The sequence below is a fragment of the Prionailurus bengalensis genome, chromosome D1 (assembly GCF_016509475.1).
Source record: "Prionailurus bengalensis isolate Pbe53 chromosome D1, Fcat_Pben_1.1_paternal_pri, whole genome shotgun sequence".
In the NCBI taxonomy this organism is placed as follows: domain Eukaryota; kingdom Metazoa; phylum Chordata; class Mammalia; order Carnivora; family Felidae; genus Prionailurus; species Prionailurus bengalensis.
This window is the reverse complement of record NC_057346.1, coordinates 107,434,990-107,458,456: the sequence shown is the minus strand read 5'-3', so window position 1 is coordinate 107,458,456 and position 23,467 is coordinate 107,434,990. Positions and strand designations below refer to the sequence as shown.

The 23,467-nt window shown below is 52.4% G+C and overlaps 1 protein-coding gene and 1 non-coding gene across 4 annotated transcripts; both read right to left on the bottom strand.

Moving 5' to 3' along the window:
* Nucleotides 1-1,503: 1,503 nt before the first annotated feature.
* LGALS12 (galectin 12) lies at nt 1,504-13,471 on the bottom strand. 3 transcript variants are annotated; one of them, XM_043581476.1, is made up of 9 exons: nt 13,000-13,471; nt 10,984-11,072; nt 10,686-10,899; nt 9,686-9,805; nt 9,117-9,155; nt 8,524-8,550; nt 7,834-7,922; nt 2,983-3,133; nt 1,504-2,118 (listed from the first exon to the last, which is right to left on the bottom strand). In XM_043581476.1, exons 1-9 carry the CDS (start codon nt 13,066-13,068, stop codon nt 1,972-1,974), a joined length of 945 nt encoding a protein of 314 aa, XP_043437411.1. In that variant the 5' UTR covers nt 13,069-13,471; the 3' UTR covers nt 1,504-1,971. The 3 variants fall into 3 exon arrangements, with proteins under 3 accessions (XP_043437411.1, XP_043437412.1, XP_043437413.1); XM_043581477.1 differs by having other exon boundaries at nt 13,217-13,466; XM_043581478.1 differs by lacking the exon at nt 13,000-13,471 and adding an exon at nt 11,631-12,450.
* A 3,654-nt stretch (nt 13,472-17,125) lies between these two features.
* On the bottom strand, nt 17,126-17,236 carry LOC122484536. Its single transcript, XR_006297604.1, has one exon. It is a non-coding gene; the product is annotated as a U6 spliceosomal RNA (small nuclear RNA).
* Nucleotides 17,237-23,467: the final 6,231 nt, after the last annotated feature.

The window sequence follows — 23,467 nt, the reverse complement described above, 5'->3', positions numbered from 1 at the left end:
AATAGCATATCTGACAAAGGACTTCTATCCAGCTTGTATAAAGAACCCTTCAAAGTCAAGGGTAAAAAGGCCAACGACTCAGTTAAAACATGGAGAAGAGAGGGGTGCTTGGCTGGCTCAGTCGGTGGAGCACGTGACTCGATCTCGGGGTTGTAGCTTTGAGCCCCACGTCGGGTGTAAAGATTACTTAGAAAAAAATAACAACAACGACAGCAAAGGAGAGAACAGGCACTGAACCAGAGAATACACGGGTGGCAAATCAGCGTATAAAAAAAGGCTCCGCATCTTCAGCCATTAGTGAAATGCAAATGAAAACCGCCAATGACATCCCCCTCCCACAGATGAGGATGGCTAAAATAAAAAACGCTAGGGGCGCCTGGGTGGCTCAGTCGGTTGAGCATCCGCCTTCGGCTCAGGTCATGATCTCACGGTCCGTGAGTTCGAGCCCCGCATCGGGCTCTGTGCTGCCACACCTACTGGAACCTACTTTGGATTCTGTGTCTCCCTCTCTCTGCCTCTTCCCCGCTCCCGCTCTGTGTGTGTGTGTGTGTGTGTGTCTCTCTCTCAAAAATAAATAAACATTAAAAAAATTAAAAAACCAAATCCAAACCAAAAAAACCCCACTGACGATCACAAGTACGAGGATGCAGAACCACTAGAAGTTTCCCACGTTGCTGGCGGGAATGCAAAATGGCACAGCCGCTCTGAAATAACTCTGGAAAATTGTTGGGCAGTGTCTGATAAAGTCAAAGGTGCCTTTATCGTATGATCCAGAAATCGCACTACCTGGTACCTACCCTAGAGAAATTACAGCTCATGTTCATCAAAGACTTGTACCTCTACTCATGACTGCCCAAACCTGGAACCACCCAAGTGTTCTTCGATGGGTCAGTAGGTAAATGAACTGTGGCACAATGGACTACTGTTGAGTAATAAAGAGAACTGGTCCCTGATGCGGACAGCTACTTAGAAGGCTCTAAAACGATGATGCACAATGAAAGGAACCAGATTCAACAGGTCACTGTAGGATTCCATTGATACGGCATTTCCAGAAAAGGCCACACGTAGGAGTGGAAAACAGATCCTCGGGTTGCTGGGGTCAGGGGAGGGATGAAGGAGGTATGATTACAAAGCAGTGACACGAGAGAGGGTTTTGGAGTGATGGGGTCTTCGCATGTCCTGATTGTGGCGGTCGTGGTTACACAAACCTCCGTACGGGTGAAAACTCAGAATTTTACCCATTCCCCAAGTCGATCTTACTACTACTAAAATAATAAAAAATGGAGCACCTGCGTGGCTCAGTCGGCTGAGCGTCTGGCTCTTGATTTCAGGCGAGGTCATGATCTCACGGTTTGTGAGTTCGAGCTCCGTGTCGGGCTCTGTCCTGATACAGTGTGGAGGCCTGCCTGGGATTCTCTCTCTCCCTCTCTCGCTGCCCCTCCCCCACTCGCTTTCTCTCTCTCTCTCTCCCTCTCTCAAAATAAATAAACGGTAAAGCAAAAGTAAGGAAAACCACTAGAAGTGTAAATGCAGTTATAACTTCCAACCCAGTAGAAGACAAGAAAGGGAGGGTGATAAAGATTTCACCAACCCGACAGCAAGCAGGCAAGCTGAAAATACAAGGAAAAATAGCACCGGAAGTGGAGGCCACAGAATCAGACGGTATAAACAGACATACCAGGGACGCCCCAGATATACCAGGAATCACAGCGGTAGCACCGTGGCCGGGCACACGGCCATCCCGCTGGAGGGTCATTTTTAGCCTTCCTTGCACACAGCGTGGCCCCAGGACCGAGTGCTTGTGGATGAGATGTGAGTGCGCGCAGGGGGTGCCAATCCCAGGCTGGGGCCTCGGAAAGCAGGGGGGTGGCAGGCGCACAGTGTATCGAAGGGAGGAGAGCGGAGCCGCATGGAGGGGTGCGGGGTGTGGGCAGGTCCTTCTCTTCCCTGGCGGGGGCCCTGGCTCACTCCTCAGCAGTGGACACAGTAGAGCTGGACGCTGCCACTGATCCGGAGCTCCCGCAGCTGCTCCAGGACCTGCCGGTGCACGCCGGTGGCCCCCAGGCCCTGCCCGTTGAGCGCCAGCTTCAGCCCTCCCTCCTGGCACAGGAGCAGCACCTGGAAAAGGACAGGCGGGCCCTGCAGCCTCCCAGACAGACAGACAGGCGGTGCACTGCCTGCCCGATGCCCCGCCCAGCAAGCCCTCCGCCCAGAGGTCACAAAGACCGGAACCGTAGGGCGCCCGGTGGTGGGAAAGGGCAGGACTGGGTGCCCCGCTTGTCACCAGATCACTGTGACCTTTCCACAAGGATCGTCTCAGCCCTGGGCCTCGGTTTCACCCTCTGTGCCGGCTGCGTGCCCTCGAGCAGTGGGCTCAACCCTGGCTGCACTTTGGAGTCATTAGGGGGGGCTTTTTCTTTTTTTTAAATAACAGCAATGAGGGGTGCCTGGGTGGCTTGGTCGGTTAAGCATCCGACTTCGGCTCAGGTCATGATCTCGCAGTTGGTGAGTTCGAGCCCCGCGTCGGGCTCTGTGCTGACCGCTCAGAGCCTGGAGCCTGTTTCGGATTCTGTGTCTCCCTCTCTCTGTGCCCCTCCCCTGTTCATTCTCTGTCTCTCTCTGTCTCAAAAATAAATAAACGTTAAAAAAAAAATTAAAAAAAAAAATAACACCAGTGAGGGTGATGGGCATGGAGGAGGGCGCCTGTCGCGATGAGCACTGGGGGTCGTATGGAAACCAGTTTGACAATAAATTTCATCTAAAAAAAAAAAAAATAACACTAATGCCAGGGGCAGCCCCGATTAATTAAATCCGCGTCTGGGGAGTAGGGGGTTGAGAGCCGTGGCACAGATGTTTTCTCTGGCAGGCTCTGGCCCCAGCCCCGCATCCTCCACCCCTCCCCAGGACGCACCCCTGGCTCCCCACGGGAATGCAGCTTTCGGCTCCCGCCCGACGGGATGAGGCCGCTCGCCTCGGACTGACCTCAAAAAATCGCCGGGGGTAGAACAGGAAGGGGGCCGAGATCAGCTTCTTGCACCCCCAGGGCGCGATCCAGGCCAGAGTTCTGTCTGCGAAGGAAGCCCTGAGCGTCACAGGAACGTGAGCCGCCTGGTCCCGCAGGCTCAGCGTGAGGCTGCAAGAGGGGGGTCGGAGAAGGGGCCGCCCCTGAGCTGTGGCTGCCGGATCCTGAGGGGAGGGGCGGGTGTGGGAGAGCAGCTGGAAGGTTCGGCGGCTCGGAGGGGTGGGGACACCTGAGCACAGCTGCAGCCACGGGGGCCGGGGACCACGGGGGAGCACGTGACCTTGTCGGAGCCTCATTCCCCCTTCGGCAAGATGGGGATCGTTGTATCAGCAGTCGCCAGTATTTACCAGTATTTACCATACGGCAGGTGTTGCCTTAAGTGTTTTGAAAATAGCTATAGGGGTTAGAGCCAGGCTACCCGGCTTCAGCTCTGCTCTGGTACTTTCTAGTCCTGCGAGCTTGGGCAAGGCACTGTCTCTGTGCCTCAGTCTCCTCATCTGTCAAGTGGGGAGAAGAGTACCGTACCTGCCTCATGAGTTGTGAGAACTGGGTTAACATAGGTAAAGTGTGAGAACGGGACCTGGCCCGTAATAAGCACGCGAATCACATCTATTGTTTAGAAAATACTACTATGGGGGTGCCGGGGGGGGGTGCTCAGTCGGTTGAGTGTCTGACTTCAGCTCAGCTCATGACCTCACAGTCCGTGGGTTCGAGCCCCGCGTCGGGCACTGTGCTGACAGAGCCTGGAGCCTGCTTCGGATTCCGGGTCTCCCTCTCTCTCTCTGCCCCTTCCCTGCTCCCGTTCTGTCTCTCTCTCTCAAAAATAAATAAGCATTACAAAAATAAGAATAAAAATAAAATGAAAAATACGGCTATGTAATACAATACCTATCTCATAGGGCCACTGATAGGAACAAAGGAGATAACGGACGGGAGATCTAGCAAGTACATGGCACACAGGAGGTGTCTTACCGCCTACTGTTAGCTTCTCCGGAGTCCTCTCAGAAATCCTGTGCCTGGAGGCTCATCGGCCCATCTAACCGACGGGGACAAGAAGTTCCGAGCCTGACTCTGGTACTAGTAAGAACTGTGGGGCTTTGCGCTGCGCTGCGAACAATGTAGGACGCCACATCTGGGGGGCTTCCTGCTGCCTGGCGTCTGCCCCTCACAGGGCAGCCAGATTCTGTCTCATGTCTTGGGAGCCTCCAAAGTCACCTTTGAAACAAAACCCCCGAAGCTGCTGGTGACTGACCCCTTAGCAGGAGGCGGTTGACAGTTGGGAGGCCAGGATGCCCGTGGGAGGGCAACGTGTGGAAAAGGGATCCTGCTGGACCTGGGCCAGGAGGACGCCCCGTACATTTCCAGCCTTGGGTGGGGGCCGGCAAGGGCTCACCACTGGGAAGAAGCTTGGAAGGCAGGGACCCTGCCTCCAGCCCCAAACCCTTGTCCCCGTGCTTCCCCAGAAAAGTCTTTGTCTTCCCATTGGCCTAAGAATTCAGCGTTCCCACCCCAGCTTGGCCCTATCCAGCACAGCCCCAGGCCGGGTAACAGGCTCCCCCCCAGAGACACCTAGAGAAGTTCTGTGGAACCTCTTAGCAGCTGTAGCCACACCCCCTCAGCCTCAGGGATTGGGGGGAGGGCTGGAGAGGAAAGGACAGATGTTTAATGCAGGCGAGTTCCATGCCCTCTAACTCCTACTCTCTCTGTCCAATTCAAGCCACGGTCGCTTCCAGAAAACAACAGTGACAGCCAACATTTGTTGCAGGCTTGCTAAATGCCAGGCACCGTGCTATGTCTTGATGTGGGCGGCCCATGGCTGAAGTGGCCTGGAGAAATGTCCAGGCTGTTCCATCGTGTTCTTCGACTTCTACTGTGGTCAAAAGTCGAGAAGGTTTGTACAAAAGTGGCTTCCAGCTTCTCTTTTAAAATAATCAGAAGAGTTGGGGTGCCTGGGTGGCGCAGTCGGTTAAGCGTCCGACTTCAGCCAGGTCACGATCTCGCGGTCCGTGAGTTCGAGCCCCGCGTCAGGCTCTGGGCTGATGGCTCGGAGCCTGGAGCCTGTTTCCGATTCTGTGTCTCCCTCTCTCTCTGCCCCTCCCCCGTTCATGCTCTGTCTCTCTCTGTCCCAAAAATAAATAAAACGTTGAAAAAAAAAATTTTAAATAATCAGAAGATCTGGCATGAGCGGGTCTATGGAAATGTTCTTTCCACTTTGCCTTCCCAGCCCGGCGCTTCGCTATTTCTGTGACCTGTCGGGCCTCTGAGGGCATGTGAATTCGAGGTCCTTGAGAAAGAGCAGTTAAATGACTTGCCGTGTCACTAATAATAACCATTTGACTTTTCATTGGTTGCATTTCTCTACACCAATAATGAAGCGGCAGAAAGAGAAATCAAGGAATCGATCCCATTCACAATTATAGTAAAAACCAGAAAACACCCAGGAATAAACCCAACCAAAGCGGTGGAAAATCTGTAAAACTGAAAACTATAGGACTATAGAAAGCTTGTGAAAGAAATTGAAGACGATACAAAGAAATGGAAAAACATTCCATGCTTATGGATTGAAAGAACAAATATTGTTCCAATGTCGATAGTACCCAAAGCAATCTACATATTCAATGCAATTCCTACCAAAATAGCACGAGCATTCATCACAGAGCTAGAACAAACAATCCTAAAATTGGGATGGAACCAGAAAAACCCTGAATAGCCAAAGCAATCCTGAAAAAGAAAACCAAAGCTGGAGACATCACAACCCCGGACTTCAAGCTGTATTACAAAGCTGTAATCATCAAGACAGTATGACGCTGACACAAAAACACTCAGATCCATGGAACAGAATAGAGAACCCAGAAATGGACCCACAAACGTATGGCCAACTAATCTTTGACAAAGCAGGAAAGAATATCCAGTGGAAAAAAGACGGTCTCTTCAGCAAATGGTGTTGGGAGAGCTGGACAGCGACAAGCAGAGAAATGAACCTGGACCCCTTTCTTACACCAGACACAAAAATAAACTCAAAATGGATGAAAGACCTAAACATAAGACAGGAAGCCATCAAAATCCTAGACAAGAAAACAGGCAACAACGTCTTTGACCTCGGCTGCAGAAACTTCTTGACATGTCTCCAGAGGCGGGGGAAACAAAAGCAAAAATGAACTATTGGGACCACATCAAGATAAAAAGCTTCTGCACAGCAAAGGAAATAGTCAACAAAACTAAAAGGCAATGGGATATTACTCGACAATGAAAAAGAATGAAATCTTGCCATTCGCGACGACGTGGATGGAACTAAAGTGCATTATGCGAAGTGAAATAAGTCAGTCAGAGAAAGGCAAATATCATATGATTTCATTCATGTGTGGAATCTAAGATACAAAACAGATGAACGTAAGGGAAGCGAAGCAAAAATAATATAAAACCAGAGAGGGAGACAAACCACAAGAGACTCCTAAGTACAGAACAAACTGAGGGTTGCTGGTGGGGCGTTGGGTGGGGGGATGGGCTAAGGGGGTGAGGGGGTGAGGGGCATTAGGGAGGGCCCTGGTTGGGATGATCACTGGGTGTTATATGTAAGGGAGATGTAACTGAGGAATCACTAAATTCTACTCCTGAAAAAAATACATATTTGGATTCAAAAAAGATAAAAAATTACAATAGATCATTAAATCTCAAAAAATATATATATAAATGACCATTCGACTTTGAGCTAGGATGTAAAGCTGGTGTCATGTCTCCAAGCTTTGTTGGGGAGGGTGTTCCTCCTATCGCTGGGAACTCTTACATTTTCCCTTTATGACGGAGACGATCTTTCTTTTACTTCTGATGGGGAAACTCGGGACTCCAGCCTCAGAGAGGTGTAGTGACTTCCCCAAGAGCACATAGTTTATAGGAGGCAAAACCAGGATTCCAACCCAGTTGTGCCAGGCTGTGGAGGTCGGTGCCCTCCAGGGCTGTGTCGCCAGCCTGTCCCAGAGCTCGCAGGCCTGATCAAGAGCGCGCAGGGCAACAGTCTAGTGAGGTCAGTGCTTTAAAAACCAAAACCAAAACAGAAAGGGAAAATATGGGGCACGCTCCCTCCTCTCCTGCCCCTCCGCAGAGACAACTGTGCCCCCACCACATTTGTGGAGCCCTTACTATGTGCTTGGCACAATTCTAAGCCTGCACCCACCCCTGAAGCTGGCAGTATTATGACCACTTTTTACAGACAAGGAAATTGAAGCCCAGAAGGGAAAAGAAACTGCCTTGAGGGTGCACAGGGAGGAAGCGTCCTCAGCAGAAGTCACACCCGGGGGATCTGGCCCGGAAAAGTCATGAAATCCAGCGTGATTCCAGCAAGAAGGAAAGGAGACAGGAAAGGAGGAAGGAGGGGAGAAAGGAAAAAAAGACTAGTCTCGTTCGGAAGACCTGGGGTTTAGGGAATGGAGCAGGAGCGCCCCCTGTGGGAGAGGTCAGGCAGCGCCCGTGTAGTTCGTGTGTCGCTCCAAGCTCCCAATGCCTCCTCTCTGGGGCGCCCTGGGAGGTGGAGTTTGCCCTCTGGGTCTCAGCCTGAGCCTTTAAAGGACCTTTCCCGAAGTCCCAGCTGGGACCTGCGACGACGACGACGAGAGGCTGGTTGGCCCGCCCAGATGTACCGGCGGGGAAGATACTCCCAGCACTGGGGCTGTCGGGGCCATGGAGGCAGCCTGAGCCCCTGTCCCCACCACAGACTCGGCGATTGAGCGGTAGTGTTGGAGACGAAAGAGGAAATTCTTGCAAAGCTCGTGCGTGGCTCAGAGCTGCTTCTCTCTCCCTCCCATCTGCATACTTACTCCTTTGGCTCTGGCAAGACCAGCCCCCGCAGTACGATCACCTGTCCCGGCCAGAGACCCTTGGGAAGGGCCCGAGAGCAGGGCACCTCCTGTAGGGGGACGGAGATAAATGAGAAGGGACACATAGAAGGGCTTGGGGAGGGCTGGCGCCCCCCAGGGGCCGTGGAGCCCTGGAGCGGGGAAGTCTGACCTTGGGCCTGCAGCCAGGAGAAGACTCAGCTTTGCTCATTTATTAAACACCTATTGCATGCGTGGTCTCCTGCGCTCGACTCTCCCTGGCCCTTCAGGGTAGAGCTCTGTGGCCACCCCCTCTCCTGGGGTCTGAGCACCAGGTATGTCCCCCAGCGCTGCACCCTGAATTGTGATGGCCTGTTCACTGCTCTGTCTCCCCCACCAGCCTGCGATCCATTGGAGGGCTGAGACTGGCTAGTCCCTCTATCCTAGAGCCTGGCACCGGGCCTGGCACAGAAGAGTATCAAATAATTGTGTGCAGAATCAATGGAGAAATGACAAGAAGTGGGAGCTTCAGCGGGAAACAGCCTGGCCCACCCGCAGCCCACAGGTTTCTTCTATAAAGGAAGGGGAGACTTTGGTGCTGAGGCCATTTCCCACCAGGGCAGGGGTGGGGGGGGGTGGGGGGTGCCCTCCCAGGACGACACCTCCGCCAGACCCAGGCGGAAGGTCACTCACCAGGCTGGGGCTCTTCAGCAGGAAGGGCTGTCAAGGGAAGAGAGGGGGCATGGAGATCATGTGGTGTTTGCTCGGTGGGAGAGAGCCTCTTAATATTGTTATTAAGAATTGAGGGCATTTGGGGTTTATCTCTCTAAAGACAATGCAGGTGAATGATCGGAGCCCCAGGGGGGCCCTCTTGGATTCACACATCAGTTCTTGGAAAATGGGGAGGAACCGGAGAGAGGGTCTGTCATTCACTTATTGTGTGGCCTTGGGCCTCATCTCCCCTTCTGTCCTGCAGGCCAACCCCAGCTTCCTCCCCGGGTTGGGAACAGAAAGCAGCCCCCCCCCCCCGCCCCGCCCCCCAGAGGGATCTTCTGATGGCCCTACTGGGCAGCCAGCCTACCCCACCCATCTTCCCAAGCCATCCCAGCTTGGGCTGGGAGAGGAAAGGCCAGGCCGCCTTGGGATTGGAGTGGGGCCAGCGGTATCCATGGCAACCGTGCAGGGCCGGAAGGGGCAGCTGGCTCTTATCAACCAGGTCAGGCCAGGGGGGAGGAGGGAGCTCAGTGGCTCAGCGAGGGTGGCTGGCTTGCTCCCCAGAGACTCACATATCCGACCGGATACTCAATGCCGCCCTCTGCAAATGGCTGTCAGGAAAGAGAAAAAGCAACACGCGGGATCTTAATTTATTTTTTTAATGTTTACTTATGTTTTTAGAGAGAAGGACAGAGCGCGGGCAGGGGAGGGGGCAGCGAGAGAGGGAGACACAGAACGGGAAGCGGGCTCCGGGCTCCGAGCTGTGAGCACAGAGCCCGACCCGGGGCTCGAACTCACAAACTGCGAGATCGTGACCTGAGCCGGCGTCGGACGTTTAACCGACTGAACCGCCCAGGTGCCCCTCGGCATCTGCATTTTTAACAAGCTCCTCGGGTGCGAATGGCATAGCTAGCTGCTGTTGGGGCCCCGTGGTGCCAAGTGTCCGAGTGATTCATTTCCTGGCCATTGCTCTTGGGTCCCCCTTCTGTGGTCCCCTTCTCATCCCGCTCGCATCCCACACCTTGATGGCCCCCTTCCACCTTGGTTCTAACTGGTGTGACAGGGCCTGTCTGGGGCGGCAGGGGGACCTGGGCCTGTCTAGGCATCCACTCGGACGTACGTTGGCCCCAAGGGAACTCACGTTGATGTTCAGGAACCCGACGGCCTCCACCAAGATGTCACCAAATATGCCCAGGGTGTCCACACGGGACAGCGGGAGCCGGTAGCGGTAGTGGAGAAAGTGCTGTCCGTTCACGCTCACCTGGAGGGACGGACAGACAGCGCAGCAGCCCTGGATGCACGCTGAATTGATACGTGCCAGGCCACGGTGGGCACCCTCACCTGGAATGTCCCTCATTTAACTTGACATCAGCTCTAAGAGACAGGCACAATTTACAGATGAGGTGCCCAAGGGTTTGGGGAGCTTATGCGACCTTCCCGAGGCTGCACAGCTGGCGGGCGGCAGACCTGGCCTTGGAACCAATGCACCTCTCACTGTCCCTCTGTGTCCCTCTGCCTGGGACACAGCACTTTCCCCACGCTGTTCCTCGTTTGCCCTAGCGGCCCCAGCAGCCCCATCCACAGGCGAGGAAGTAGAGGTCCAGGAGGCCGCGTGACCCCTACACCCCAGGGCCCTCCGTCCACTGCTGGCTCCCCCCAGCTCCCCTTTCCCCCGGGGAGGTCAAGGTCCTGGCATCTTTCTGGCAGGAGTTCACATCAGCGGTGAAAGCCTCGAGGTGAAGCTCTCTCTCCCTGCCCCCTGCCCGCTCTGCCCCTGCTCCGCTCCCCTCCCTGGTGGGGACCCACCTCATCAGAGACGTGGTGAGGATTCAGTGAGCTGATATTGAAGGGCTGGAGCAGAGTCCTGCACAGCGCAGGCTCTCTCCAGGTACTTGCTATGACCATGGAGGTAGCGCCCCCTGAGGGCCAGGCACGACAGGGCCTTCTTGCTGCCCCGTGTCCCAGGCCGTGTGGGCCCAGGGGCAGCTTGGAACTGGGCTTGGCGGCTGCTTGGGCCTCTTGGTTCTCAAGCCCTCCCTGCAATGCCCCTCAACGCAGTGACCCGGGGCATCCGGCTGAAGGAAGGAGGAGCAGAAGGGCATCGCCGTGTCTAGCAGGTTCTAGGCCCCCTCCCCCCTCACCTTCATTTCTTCATTTCCGAAGAGAAAGAGGATGAGGAAGCTGGCTCCTCTCTGCAGGCCCAGGCGGGGCCACCGGGCCTCGGCCTGCCAGCGCTCGAGGTACAGGGTGTTGCAGATGACGTGGGGCTTGGTGGTGTGGAAGCGAGGGTTGAAGTGGATGGCGATGTCCGGCCGGGGATGCACGCTGCAGCCGCACTGGAAGTCTACCTGGAACCTGGTGGGCACCCCTGGTCAGAGACCCCCGGGGACCCCGAAGGCAGAGAGGGGCCGCCAGCTCCCCCACGGAGCACGCCCTTACCTGCGTGCGTCGAGAGGGACCACTCCCTGGAGCGTGACCATCTTGCCTGCACGCAGGCCACCGAAAATTGTCGTCACGTAAGGAACCACCTGAACAAGGGGGAGAGACCTATCCGTACGGGGTTGGAGAGAGGGCTTTACTAGGACCAGGTGAGTGGGGGAGAAGAGGAACGAGACGACTCGACTCTCCAGCCCCAAATGGAAACCGCCCTCATGGGGAAAAATCAGTTTTCTCTGAAAGGTCTGTTCTCTTCCACCTTCTCCCCTTTCCTGGACCTTCACATGTCAAAGCCATGTTGCCCTGGGGAGGCCGAGTTCAGTTCCATCGCCCCCTTGGAGCACCAGCCCTGCCCCTCTCCCCAGCTCCTTGGGCACAAGCCCAAGTGAGGCTTGCCATCTGGATGCCTTGTCCATTGGATGCCATCTTGGCCTCTAGAAGCCTGAGGTTTCTCGAGGACCATTTACTGGCCAGAGCCCAGAAAATGGGGGTGGTTGGGCGGGCAGAGGGATGGACAAGTTGGGACCTTGATATAGATGCCTGGAGAGATACCCAATGGTGGCCCAGCCTTCCTTCCCAGGCTCACCTTTCCCCACACAGAAGCTGTGCGGAATTCCTAAAACATACCACACACGTTTACCGGTCCCTACCTTTTCGGGGCTGCTTCCTGTGCTTTCCCTCCACGCTATGAAATCCAACTTGACTTTCAAGGTTCTCCGACACCTTCTCCAAGCAATGTCCACTATGGCGCCCGAGTTTTCCCTTCCCTTCCCTGCTGTTCCCAGCACACTTCACTCGCATGGCTGGGCTTGGTGGTTGGCTGGCTTAAAGGGAGACCAGGGGCCCGGGAGGCCCAGGCCGCTCAAAACTGAAGCCCTGTCTTCCCTTTCTGTGCTCAGCACCTGGCGGGGCACAGCATGGGCTCTGAATAGGTGTCTGCAGAACGAATGTGAACATGTAGCAGCTACGCGTGGGCATACGTGCGTTCTCCAGCTCGCAGGAGCCTTTAGAAGCCCGAACCATCTAGAAGGAGCTGAGCCCCAACAGTGCTGCCCTCCAGGCAGGAGCTGGCAGTGCGCAAAGAGAGGAGTGGTCGTGACCTGGGCAGCGGCTGCACCCCGTTACTCAGGCAACTGGGGAGATGCTGGAGCCCCACAGGCTCCAGAGGGCCCACAGCTGACCGGGCTCAGCACCTCAGTCCCTCCCACTTCCCAGGCTCTGGGCCTGGCCTATAACTAGGGACCTGATGCGGCTCTCCTGGGGGGAGAGGGCCAAGTAAAGAGAAAGTGATAATTAGTGCTCAGTGAGGGGAGGGCGGAGTGTGCTGGGCGGTCAGCCTTCCGTAAAGCAGGGCCAGACTTCAGAAAATCTGCATGGGGGCGCCTGGGTGGCTCAGCTGGTTAAGCGCCCCACTCTTGGTTTCCACTTGCGTCACGATCTCACGGTTCGTGAGATCGAGCCCTGTGTTGGGTTCCGTGCTAACAGCATGGAGCCTGCTTGGGATTCTCTCTCTCCCTCGGTCTCTGCCCCTCCCCACCTCAAGATAAGCAAACATTTAAAAGGAAAACAAAAACCAGAAAATCTGTGAGGGCACTGAGCAAGAGGACGAAGTGAGGGGACCCTCACGGCCATCCCTGAGTTGGATAACCTGACTCTCTTCCGGGCTGGAGAGGAGAGTACCCTAGGTACTCAGTGGCTCCCCCCAGGGGTACTACCCCGGAGCCCAGAGCCTCCCAGCCCCCTGTCTTGCAGCAGGAGCACAGCGCTGACTCCCGGCAGGCTCTACTGCTTTTAAAATGTGAGGACCCTGTGAGCTCAACGATCGTTCCCACCCAAATGGGAATTAGCTGGTCAGCTACTTTGCTAAGCTCAGGAGGGCCTTCCAGAGTCCGTGGGCAGGTGCAGGGGGAGAAGGGCCCAAGATTAAAGGCCACTCCACCCACCGCCGGGGAGTCTGGGCCCCGCTGGGGTGGGGGGAGCCCCGAAACCTGGAGATTCCAGACCACAGTGGCTGCTCACCGGGTGGAAAACTGGTGGCTGCAGGATGAAGGTGTCAGGAAGTGGGTCCGGTTTTTCTCCGGGTGACATGGGGGTGGAGGGCCTCCAGCTCGACCTGCTGATCCGGATTCCAGGAGCCCTGCCCCCACTGACTCGCCTGCCCCCCCCCCCCCCCCCCCCCCCCCCCCCCCCGCAGGATCCTTGGTGCCAGGACAGCTCTTCCAGCTGTTAGCCTCACCTGGCCCAGCCGGGCCCCAGGGCCTCCTGGAGCCGGCCTGGGAGGGCAAGTCAGGGCAGCGGTCTACCCCTGGTCCACACCCCAGCTCCAGTCCCACCGGCTGGCTGGCTTGGGGCTGGCAGCAGAAATCCGAGTCCAGGAGCAGGAAGCTTGAACTAACTAAGCAGCTGGCCAACCAGCTCCCCGCCCCCACCGTGTACACCCGGGTCTGGAGCACAGAGCTGTCGCAGAGGGAGGGCAGAGGCAGGCTCTTCTAAGGCCTCGGAGGGTTTGTGGTTTCTGGGGCTCCCATGGGAGCTCTCCCCAGTCAAAGGCAGGGGTGATGGTGCCCGTGGCCAGGTCCCCGGAGAAGCCCCGCCCCCGCTTCTTGGCCACCATTCCGTGGCTTCCCATTCCCTGCTCCCTGCCTGCCAGGAGGTTTTCATCTCTTCCCCGCCTTTCCCTGCCCCTTCCTCCACTTTTCTCCCTTTTGCAAGATTACAGTCCCTTGAGGCTCCATTTCGGCTTCGGCTAAAAATGCCAGGGCCCAGCTGCGGTCACCAGAAAGGAGGCAGGGGATGGGGAGAAAGGGGCAGAAAGAGAGGGGCACCCCCTGAAGCTCAGAAAAAGCAGCGAGGTGCAGAGGGCGGGACCCACCCGGTGCTGAAGGGAGCCTGGGTTCTCACCCAGCCGCTGCTGTAATGTGCTGTGTGCCCTAGGACAAGTCACTTGCCCTCTCTGTGACTCCCTTTGCTCATCTGTATATTGAGCAACTCCAGAAGAGTGTTTCCACGGGAGGTCTGTGTCTGGGGGGGCGCGTGGGGGGGGGGTGTAGGATCTTTATCAAGATCCCCCAGGATTCTTTGGACTAGAGTCGCTCCAGTTCTGGTTCAGATTCCAATAAAGCCTTCCCTCTACAAGGCAGCACAATCTCTCAACTTAATCTTGAGTTGGGAGGTCCCAGGATCCGACCACACCGGCAGCAGGGAATTCTCTGCAGGACCAGGCTGGGCCGAGGCTCCGGGGCGCCGTGCGGAGGGAGGAGTCAGCCGCTGCTCTAATCGAGGGGCAAGTGCAGGGGCGCCTCTGGGGAAAGGCATCTCGGTCAGAGCCTCTCAAGGGCGGCAGCAGTGTGGCTTGTTAGCAGGCTTGGTAGAAATGCAAACTTTCAGGCCCCACCCCAGACCTACTGGAGAAGACTCTGGGGGCAGGGCTAGGGCGCAGGAATCTGCATTTGCACAGACTCTCCAGGTGACGTTGATGCGTGAGAGGCACTCACCGTCTTAGGGCTTAAGTAGCGGGGCTTGGGGTGCAGAGCCAGGAGCCTTGTTCAGATCTTGCCGGGTAGGAGGTAGGAGGAGCTTGGCTGCTAAAGGCGCTTTGCCTTGGGAAACTCGATCAGAGGGTCACCCTCCCCCCTCCCCCCTGTGGAGGAGAAGCCGCGGTGGAGAATCCTGTGGGGCAGGGGCAGGGGGCCCATCCCAGCCTCCCAGCCTGCACAGATCTTGGGGCCAGGGGCGAATGTGTCCTCCCCCACTCCCCAACCCAGCCTCGGTCCCCCGTCCTCGTCTGAACACAGAAGGAGGGTGTCTGAGTGCGCAAGTCGGCCTGTTGTGCCTGCTTGCACAACAGATGTTTGTTTTCTCGCAGTTCTGGAGGCTAGAGGCCCAAGATCAAGGTGTCGGAAAGGATTTTTTTTTTTTCCTGAGACCCCTCTCCTTGGCTTGCAGAGGGGTCGCTCCTTGGCTTGCAGAGGGGTCGCTCCTTGGCTTGCAGAGGGGTCGCTCCTTGATCTGTGTGTTTGTGACCTAACCTCTTCTTGTAAGTGGTCCAGTCATCTTGGATGCTACTCATAGGAACCTATTTTACCCTAATGACCCTTTTAAAGGCCTTTTGTCCAAATATAGTCTCATTCTACAGTTACCGGGGTTGGGACTTCAACATAATGATTTTTGGGAGCGGAGCACAATTCAGCCTGGAATTCCTACAACCGGTGTCACCCTGGACCCCCAAGACTGAATATGAGACCCCGTTGGTCTGTCCCGGGGTGGGAGAGGGAAAATCCCTCTTCCTGAGCCAGAGTGAGGGGAACTTGTGGGGGAGGGGGAAAGGGCTGCTGCTGACCCTGACATTGAACCCAGAGGGGCTTCCCCTGCCCCAGGCTGGTGGCCCCCCACCCCCACCCCAGCTCCCTACCCCTGGACTTTTCCCTCAGAGCACTTACCAGACGCATCATTCTATATTGGAGAATCGTTTAATGTTTGTCTCTCCCCCCCCGCCTCCTTCCTGACTATACGTTCCATGAGGGCAAATTTATTCTTACACCCTCCGTACCAAGCAATGCCCGGCACCGAGCAAGTGCTCAAAATGTATTTAAAGAACGAATAACTGTAACAAGCTGTGGTTTATGGCTCCTGTCCAGCTGCCACCTCCTTCTCTGTCGCTTCCCCAGCAGTCCTGGCCCAAGCAGACACTAGGCACATTTTCTTCTAACTGGCTGCGGATTGTAACCGAGGCAAGTTTACCTAATTATCAATGAATAACCAATTCGTAGTCTGGGAAACTTAATCCACGGCCAGGGACCTCAGGGTTCCTCACTCTCCCCTGTTCTCTGATCCAGCAGCTTCTTTCCCAATCCCTGCCGCTGAATGGGTGTAACTCTGGGCCTAGGGAGGGAGCAATGCCCAGATGAACCTATTTTGCTCCACATCTTAGCCCTTTCTTCTATCTGATTCCCTTTCTAGGTCACTGGGAACTCTCATGGATCGTGTTTCTCTCGGGACCAGCGTGGACCCATCCTGGAACGGAATGGGGGATAATGAGCAGAAATCTGGGAGGAAGAATCCACAGAATGAGACAGGTGGCTGGATAAGGAAGATGAGGAAAAGGAGCTGGAAAACAAACGCACAAACAGACAGAAGACTCCAGCCTCTTGAACCAGTGGATTGGGAAGAGTCTGGTGCATTAATGGAAAAACAGGGAAGCTGTGGGTAATCTGGGGTGGGGGGGTGTGTGTGAGCTGGCTGGTTCCAGTGGAGACCAGTTTGGAGGACGTGGGGGTGCAAGAGTTGGCCTGGATAGAGCCTGGGCAGGGCCTCTATCAATGTTCGATCAGCATTTATTGAAGGAATAAAGATGCTGTTGTCTGGAAGCATGTTAACACACTCTGGAGAAAACAGTTGCCATTGATTCTGATTCTCTTTTGCCCCGTGCGTTTTCATGGTCGCGGCCATTTTGCATGACCAGGTGTGGTGGCTGTTAAAGGGAGCAGCAATCACTCTGGCTCTCAGGGAGCTTCCAGTCTAATTGGAGAGACAACACACCCTTGGAGGGGAGAGCCAATAGGACAGAGCCTACTTCTTTTTCTCCCAAAGAGATCAAACCATCTGGACAGAAATACTGTAAAACGGAGGGAAAGAGCAAGCATCACCGGTAACCTCCGTAGGCTAACACAACACTTCTCATTACTTTGACGTATAGCCTCCGACCCTTCTTCCCTCCCCCATGGAACGTAAGTTTATTGCAGAATCTCAACCTAAAAACTTGATGTAGCTTGATTTTTATTCCCAACCATGGCTCTGGACCAGGTATGTTGACTCCCTCTTTCCCGCAGGGTTGCAGACCTCATCATATCCCAGACAGTTCCTGTCACTCACCAGTCACTTTTGGCTACTGGAACTCAAAATAGTTTAGCACTGGTCGTCAATGGTTGGTGACATCACAGAAAGATACAGAAGGAGACATATTTACTTCCTGATGGAAGAACACATGGACGCTAGTGGAATCCTCTGGAAGAAAAAGTCACCGAAGCTGAATTTGATTGAGTCTCTATACTTAGTTACCAGTGTCTAGGAATACAGGGCATGAATGATTGTATTGTACAAGACAAATAACTCTGGTTCTCTGGGGTTTGTTTGGTTTTTTTTCCCTCTAAATATGGAACACTTCACAAATGTGTGTGTCATCCTGGCACAGAGGCCATGGTCATCATCTCAGTATTGTTCCAATTTGAGCATGTAGGGTGCCCACACCAGCATCCCCGTTACTTCAATGAGAAAGTTTCAAGGGAGAAAAGAGGTGGAGGAGAAGCCGGTAAGATTGGAGGTTGGCAAACATTATCTGTAAAGGGCCAGCGAGTAAATATTTACACTTTGAAGGCCATAAAGTCTCAGATGCCACAGCAACTACACATCCCTGCCCTTGTCGTGCGAGAGTTGCCAAACACGGTCTGAAAATAAAGGGTTTTTAAAGGTGAAATAAAGGGGACTTAAAGGTGATGTTTAAATCAAACATGGATGGGGCGCCTGGGTGGCGCAGTAGGTTAAGCATCCGACTTCAGCCAGGTCACGATCTCGAGGTCCGTGAGTTCGAGCCCCGCGTCGGGCTCTGGGCTGATGGCTCGGAGCCTGGAGCCTGTTTCCGATTCTGTGTCTCCCTCTCTCTCTGCCCCTCCCCCATTCATGCTCTGTCTCTCTCTGTCCCAAAAATAAATAAATGTTGAAAAAAAAATTAAAAAAAAATAAAAAAATAAATGAAACATGGATGCTGAAAGTTGGATTTCATATAATTCTCGCATGACACAAATGCTCTTATTTTCTAAGTGGTTTAACAATAAGGGCGCCTGGGTGGCTCAGTCGGTTAAGTATCTGACTCTTGATTTCAGCTCAGGTCATGATCTCTTGGTTCATGGGATCGAGCCCCACGTCAGGCTCTGTGCTGACAGTGCAGAGCCTGCTGGGGATTCTCTCTCTCCCTGTCTCTCTCTCTCTCAAAATAAATAAATAAACTTTACAAAAATCTCTAAATGATATTTTTGTGTTTAAAAAAAATTTTTTTTTAATGTTTACTTATTTTTGAGAGACAGAGAGAGACAGAGCACAAGTGGGGCAGGGACAGAGAGAGAGACACACACAGAATCCAAAGCAGGCTCCAGACTCTGAGCTGTCAGCACAGAGCCCCATGTGGGGCTCGAACCCATGATCTATGAGATCATGACCTGAGCCAACCAGACATCCCCATAAACGATTCAACAGTATATAAAGCCAGTTTTAGCTCTGAGGCCATACAAAAACAGGCAATGGCGGGATGGCAGAGGGTAGTTGCTGACTCCCACTTTCACAAAAGGAAATTAAGAGGCACATCCCCTGGTTGTAATTTATGGATCCACGTGGCTTTGGGCTCAAACAAAAACCACGTAAAAAAACATATAAGCAAAATCAGGGAGAGGGAGACTTTGGCTATTTGATGACATTACGGAACTGCTAACATGTCTTTAAATGTGCTAACGGTGCCGTGGTCATCTTCATTTTTAAAAGATTTCCTTATCTTTTAGACATATGTACTGAAATACTTACAGATGAAATGATACGGCATCTGGCATGGGCTCCAAAAAAATCTGGTTGTTGAGAGGAAGTTGGCGGGGGTGGGGGGGGGGTATAGATGAAGCAAGACTGGCCATGCACTGTAAGCTGGAGAGGCTGGGTGAAAGGTTAGTGGAGATCCATTATTCGGTTTCCTCTGACTTTTATTTTTATGTGCACGTTTCCATAATAAAAAGTAACAAAAGCAAGCAAAGCCCTAAAATAAATAAAGAAAACACCCGACCAAGAAAATCAACCAAACCAAAAACCACAGCTCAGTGTACAGATTTGATCGCGTGTCCTAATTCACCTGGGGTGAGGTGCATGGCCTGAGGGCCTGGAAGCAGAGGAGAGTGTAGACATCACTGCATGTGGGGGCAAGGAGGAAGGTCAGAGTTGACAGGCCCCGGGAAGCCGGGGGTGGTCCGTGGACTGTCCCCAGCTCTGTGCCATTTCAGTCCTAGTGCTGAGGCCTCTGCTTATGTGGTCTCGGTAGACAGAGTGCAGGCAAAGTTCCTTTACTCCAATACTCTGTCATCTCTGAGGACCTCTTCAGAGAGGCACCCGGGTCTCCCTTGGGACCCTTCTAAATTTTTTTTTTAATGTTTTTATTTTATTTTTGAGAGAGAGACAGAGTGCAAGCAGGGGAGGGGCAGAGAGAGAGGGAGACGGAATCTGAAGCAGGCTCCAGGGTCTGAGCCATCAGCACAGAGCCCGATGCAGGGTTTGAACTCATGGACTGCAAGATCATGACCTGAGCCGAACGAAGTCAGACGCCCAACCGACTGAGCCACCCAGGCGCCCCTGGACCCTTCTAGAAGTAGGAGTCCTTCCTCTCCCAGCCGTCCAGTCCAGTTCTTGCCCCTCCACCCTTGCATTGTTTCAGAGGGGTGCTTAAGATACTACTTTTAGACTTTGAGCATGCATGTTAAAATTTCAAGGGCAATAAATAAAAGAGTAGAGTGTAAACTTCCAAATGAGTAGAGGGAAACATGTAATATACCTAAGATCAAATCTTTACGAAGAGTAATATAAAGTTTGTTTCTTTATTTTGAGAGAGAGAGAGAGATGGAGACTCCCAAGTAGGTGCCATGCTGACAGCGCAAATGAAACTCATGAACCATGAGATCATGACCTGAGCAGAAATCAAGAGTCGAATGCTTTCCCGACGGAGCCACTCAGGCGCCCCCTACAAAGAACAATATGAAACTTCATCGAAAGAGGTTAAAGGAGACCTAACAGATAGAGATCATGTGTAATCGTCTGGAAAACTCAATTTTGTAAAGATGTCAAAATCGCCAAGCTGATTTATTGACTCAATGTGATTTCTTTCTTTTTTCTTTTTTTTTTTTTTTTAATGTTTATTTTTGAGAGAGACAGAGTGTGAGCAGGGGCGGGCAGAGAGAAAGGGAGACAGAATCCGGAACAGGCTCTAGGCTCTGAGATGTCAGCACAGAGCCCGACATGGGGCTCGAACTCACAAACTGTGAGATCATGACCTGAGCCGAACTCGGACGCCTAACTGACTGAGCCACCCAGTCAATGTAATTTCAGTCAAGATGTCGACAGAGTATTTTGAGCAATTTAACAAGCTAATATTTATGGAAGAGCGAAAGCCCAAGAAGAGTCAAGAAGCTTCTATGGAAGGATAAGGGGGGGAGGGAAGGATCTCAAGATAACCACGTATCTAGATTTATCATAGGGGCGCCTGGGTGGCTCAGTCCGTTGAGCATCCGACTTCAGCTCAGGTCACGATCTCATGGCTTGTGGGCTCGAGCCCCGCGTCAGGCTCTGTGCTGATGGCTCGGACCCTGGAGCCTGCTTCAGATTCTGTCTCCCTCTCTCTCTGCCCCTCCCCCATGCACGCTGTCTCTCAAAAAATAGACATTAAATAAAATTCTTTTTTAATTTAAGATTTATCATAAAGATATAATGGTTAAAATCCCTTGATAGTAGCACAAAGAGAGACACATTGACCAGTGGAATAGAATACAGTCAACAATATTCTTGCTCATTCACCAAAGCCTGAGGTGTGACAGAGGTGGTCTTGCTCGTTACTGGGGGAAGAAGAAACTACCAGTAAGTCAGGCTGAGGTAAATCATATGGGGATTATTCACATGGGGAAAATCAGTTCCATGGGGCGCCTGGGTGGCGCAGTCGGTCAAGCGTCTGACTTCAGCCAGGTCATGATCTCGCGGTCTGTGAGTTCGAGCCCCGCGTCGGGCTCTGGGCTGATGGCTCAGAGCCTGGAGCCTGTTTCCGATTCTGTGTCTCCCTCTCTCTCTGCCCCTCCCCCGTTCATGCTCTGTCTCTCTCTGTCCCAAAAATAAATAAACGTTGAAAAAAAAAATTAAAAAAAAAAAAAAAGAAAATCAGTTACGGACAGATTAAGTGAAAAGGACAAAATTTTGCAACTTTCACAAGAAAATAGAGAATAGTTTTCAGACCTCAGGGCGAGGAAGGACTTCCTGGAAAGACCCAGAGTGGTAACCACAAAAGAAAGGACTGATACAGTCTACTTCATTAAAGTTAATAATATCTCCTTATCAGGAGACTTCAGAAAGAAAGTGGAAAGATAGGCCATTAACTGGAAGAAAATATGAAAAAAAAAACCAAACAAATACAACTCACAAAGATGAGCATCAAAGACACAAAAACGGCTTCTACATATTAATAAGAAGACAACTCCAAAGAAAATGGGCGAAAGACACAAACAGGCACTTTTTAAGAGCGGAAATCTAAGTGGTTATACCTATATATAAAGGTTTCAATCTTAGTGATCAGTGAAATGTAAATTAAAACTTCTAGTTTAAAAAAAAGGTACTTTTTATAGGAATAGAATCAAGCCTCTCCTTTTTTTATTTCAAAAAAAAATTTTTTTATCATTTATTTATTTTTGAGAGACAGAGACAGAGCATGAGCGGGGAAGGGGCAGAGAGGGAGAGGGAGACACAGAATCGGAAGCAGGCTCCAGGCTCTGAGCTGTCAGCACAGAGCGCGACAAGAGGCTCGAACTCATGGACCATGAGATCATGACCTGAGCCGAAGCTGGATGCTTAACCGACTAAACCCACCCAGGTGCCCCAAACCTCTCTTTTTTTAAAATTAATTTTTAAATATTTACTTTTTTTTTTTTTTTTTTTTTTTTTTTTTGAGAGAGAGAGCGTGCGAGCAGGGGAGGGGCACAGAGAGGGAGACAGAGGATCTGAAGCAGGCTTTGTGCTGACAGCGGAGAGCCTGATGCGGGGCTCGAACTCATGAGCCATGAGATCATGACCTGAGCCGAAGTCAGATACTTAACTGTCTGAGCCACTCAGGCACCCCCACCCCCCCCAAAACACAACTTCTAGTAAAACTCCTTCGTAAAATACTATTTTACAGCCACTCACCTGGAAAAAGTAAGTATGACAGCACTAAGTGTTGGTGAAGATGTAAACCCACAAGAATTCTTACACACACTGGTAGGAGTGACATTGGTACACTCAGTGGGGAACACGTTTTAGTATTCTGTTGTAAAGTTGAATATGTGCATACCTTCCCAGGCGCTACGTTCTGTAGAATCTCTTGCGTGTGCACACCAGGGCACGGTTTGGGCGCTTTTCCATAGTTTCGAATTCCAAATGAGAAAAAAGGACCAAGTGGCGTTATCACTGGGTCAGTAAACTGTGGTGTCTTCACAGAATGGAATGTTTTTCCGCAGGGAAAATGAATTACAGATCTGCATGGTAATAGGTATGTATTGTAGAAACAGCTTTGAGAGAAGCAAGTTGCAGAAGAAGCTTGTTAACACAGCTGACCATTTTTATAAGGCTTCAAGTATGCCAACCAAACAATGTATTAAGGATGCAAAGAAAGGATTTTAAAAAGCTGTTTTTTAGAGGCTTATTTTACTTATTTATTTTTAAAAGTTTATTAAGGTGTGCCTGGGTGGCTCAGTCGGGTAAGCGTCCGACTTTGGCTCAGGTCATGATCTCACGGTTGGTGAGTTCGAGCCCGGCGTCGGGCTCTGTGCTGACAGCTTTGAGCCTGGAGTCTGCTTCGGATTCTGTGTCTCCCTCTCTCTCTGGCCCTTCCCCTCTCGAGCTCTGCCTCTCTCTCTCTCAAGAATAAAATAAAAACGTTAAAAAAATTAAAAAAAAAAAGTTTATTAAGAGGGGGGAGGGGGAGGGCCAGAGAGAGAGGGAGAGAGAGAATCCCAAGCAGGTTAGGCAGAGTCAGCCCCCAAGCAGGGCTCAATCTCACCAACGGGGAGATCATGACCTGAGCCAAAGTCAAGAGTCCAAGGCTTAACCGACTCAGCCACCCAGGTGCCCCTTTAAAAAGCAAGGGTATAGGGGCACCGGGTGGCTCAGTCGGTGAAGTGTGCGACTTCGGCTCAGGTCATGATCTCACGGCTTGTGGGTTCAAGCCGGGAGTCCGGCTCTGTGCTGACAGCTCAGAGCCTGGAGCCTGCTTCCGATTCTGTGTCTCCCTCTTTCTCTGCCCCTCCCTCGGTCGCGCTCTCTCTCTTTCGGAAATAAACATTAAAAGATTAAAAAAAAAAAGAAAAAAAAAAAGAAAAAAAGCAAGGGCATGATAGACACAAGAGTGAGCAGAGGATACCTCCGGTGGAGGGCGGCAGGGAGATGGGATAAGGGAGGAACACACAGGACCAAGCCTCTGTGTGCTAGGCGTGTTCCCCTTCTTGAGTAGGCAGGTGTATTCACGGGGAGTGATTTTATTATCACGTTTTCACAATTACGTGCATTCCATACGTTTTGTGTATATTACATATTATATGTAATTAATCACAAAATATATAATTTAAGTCATGCAAATAATTTAAAAACCTTGGATCCCTCAAGATCTTAACTCCTGAGCGTGCCTCTCCCAGGCCCTCCTAATCTGGCCTCAATGCATTTGTCGCTCCTT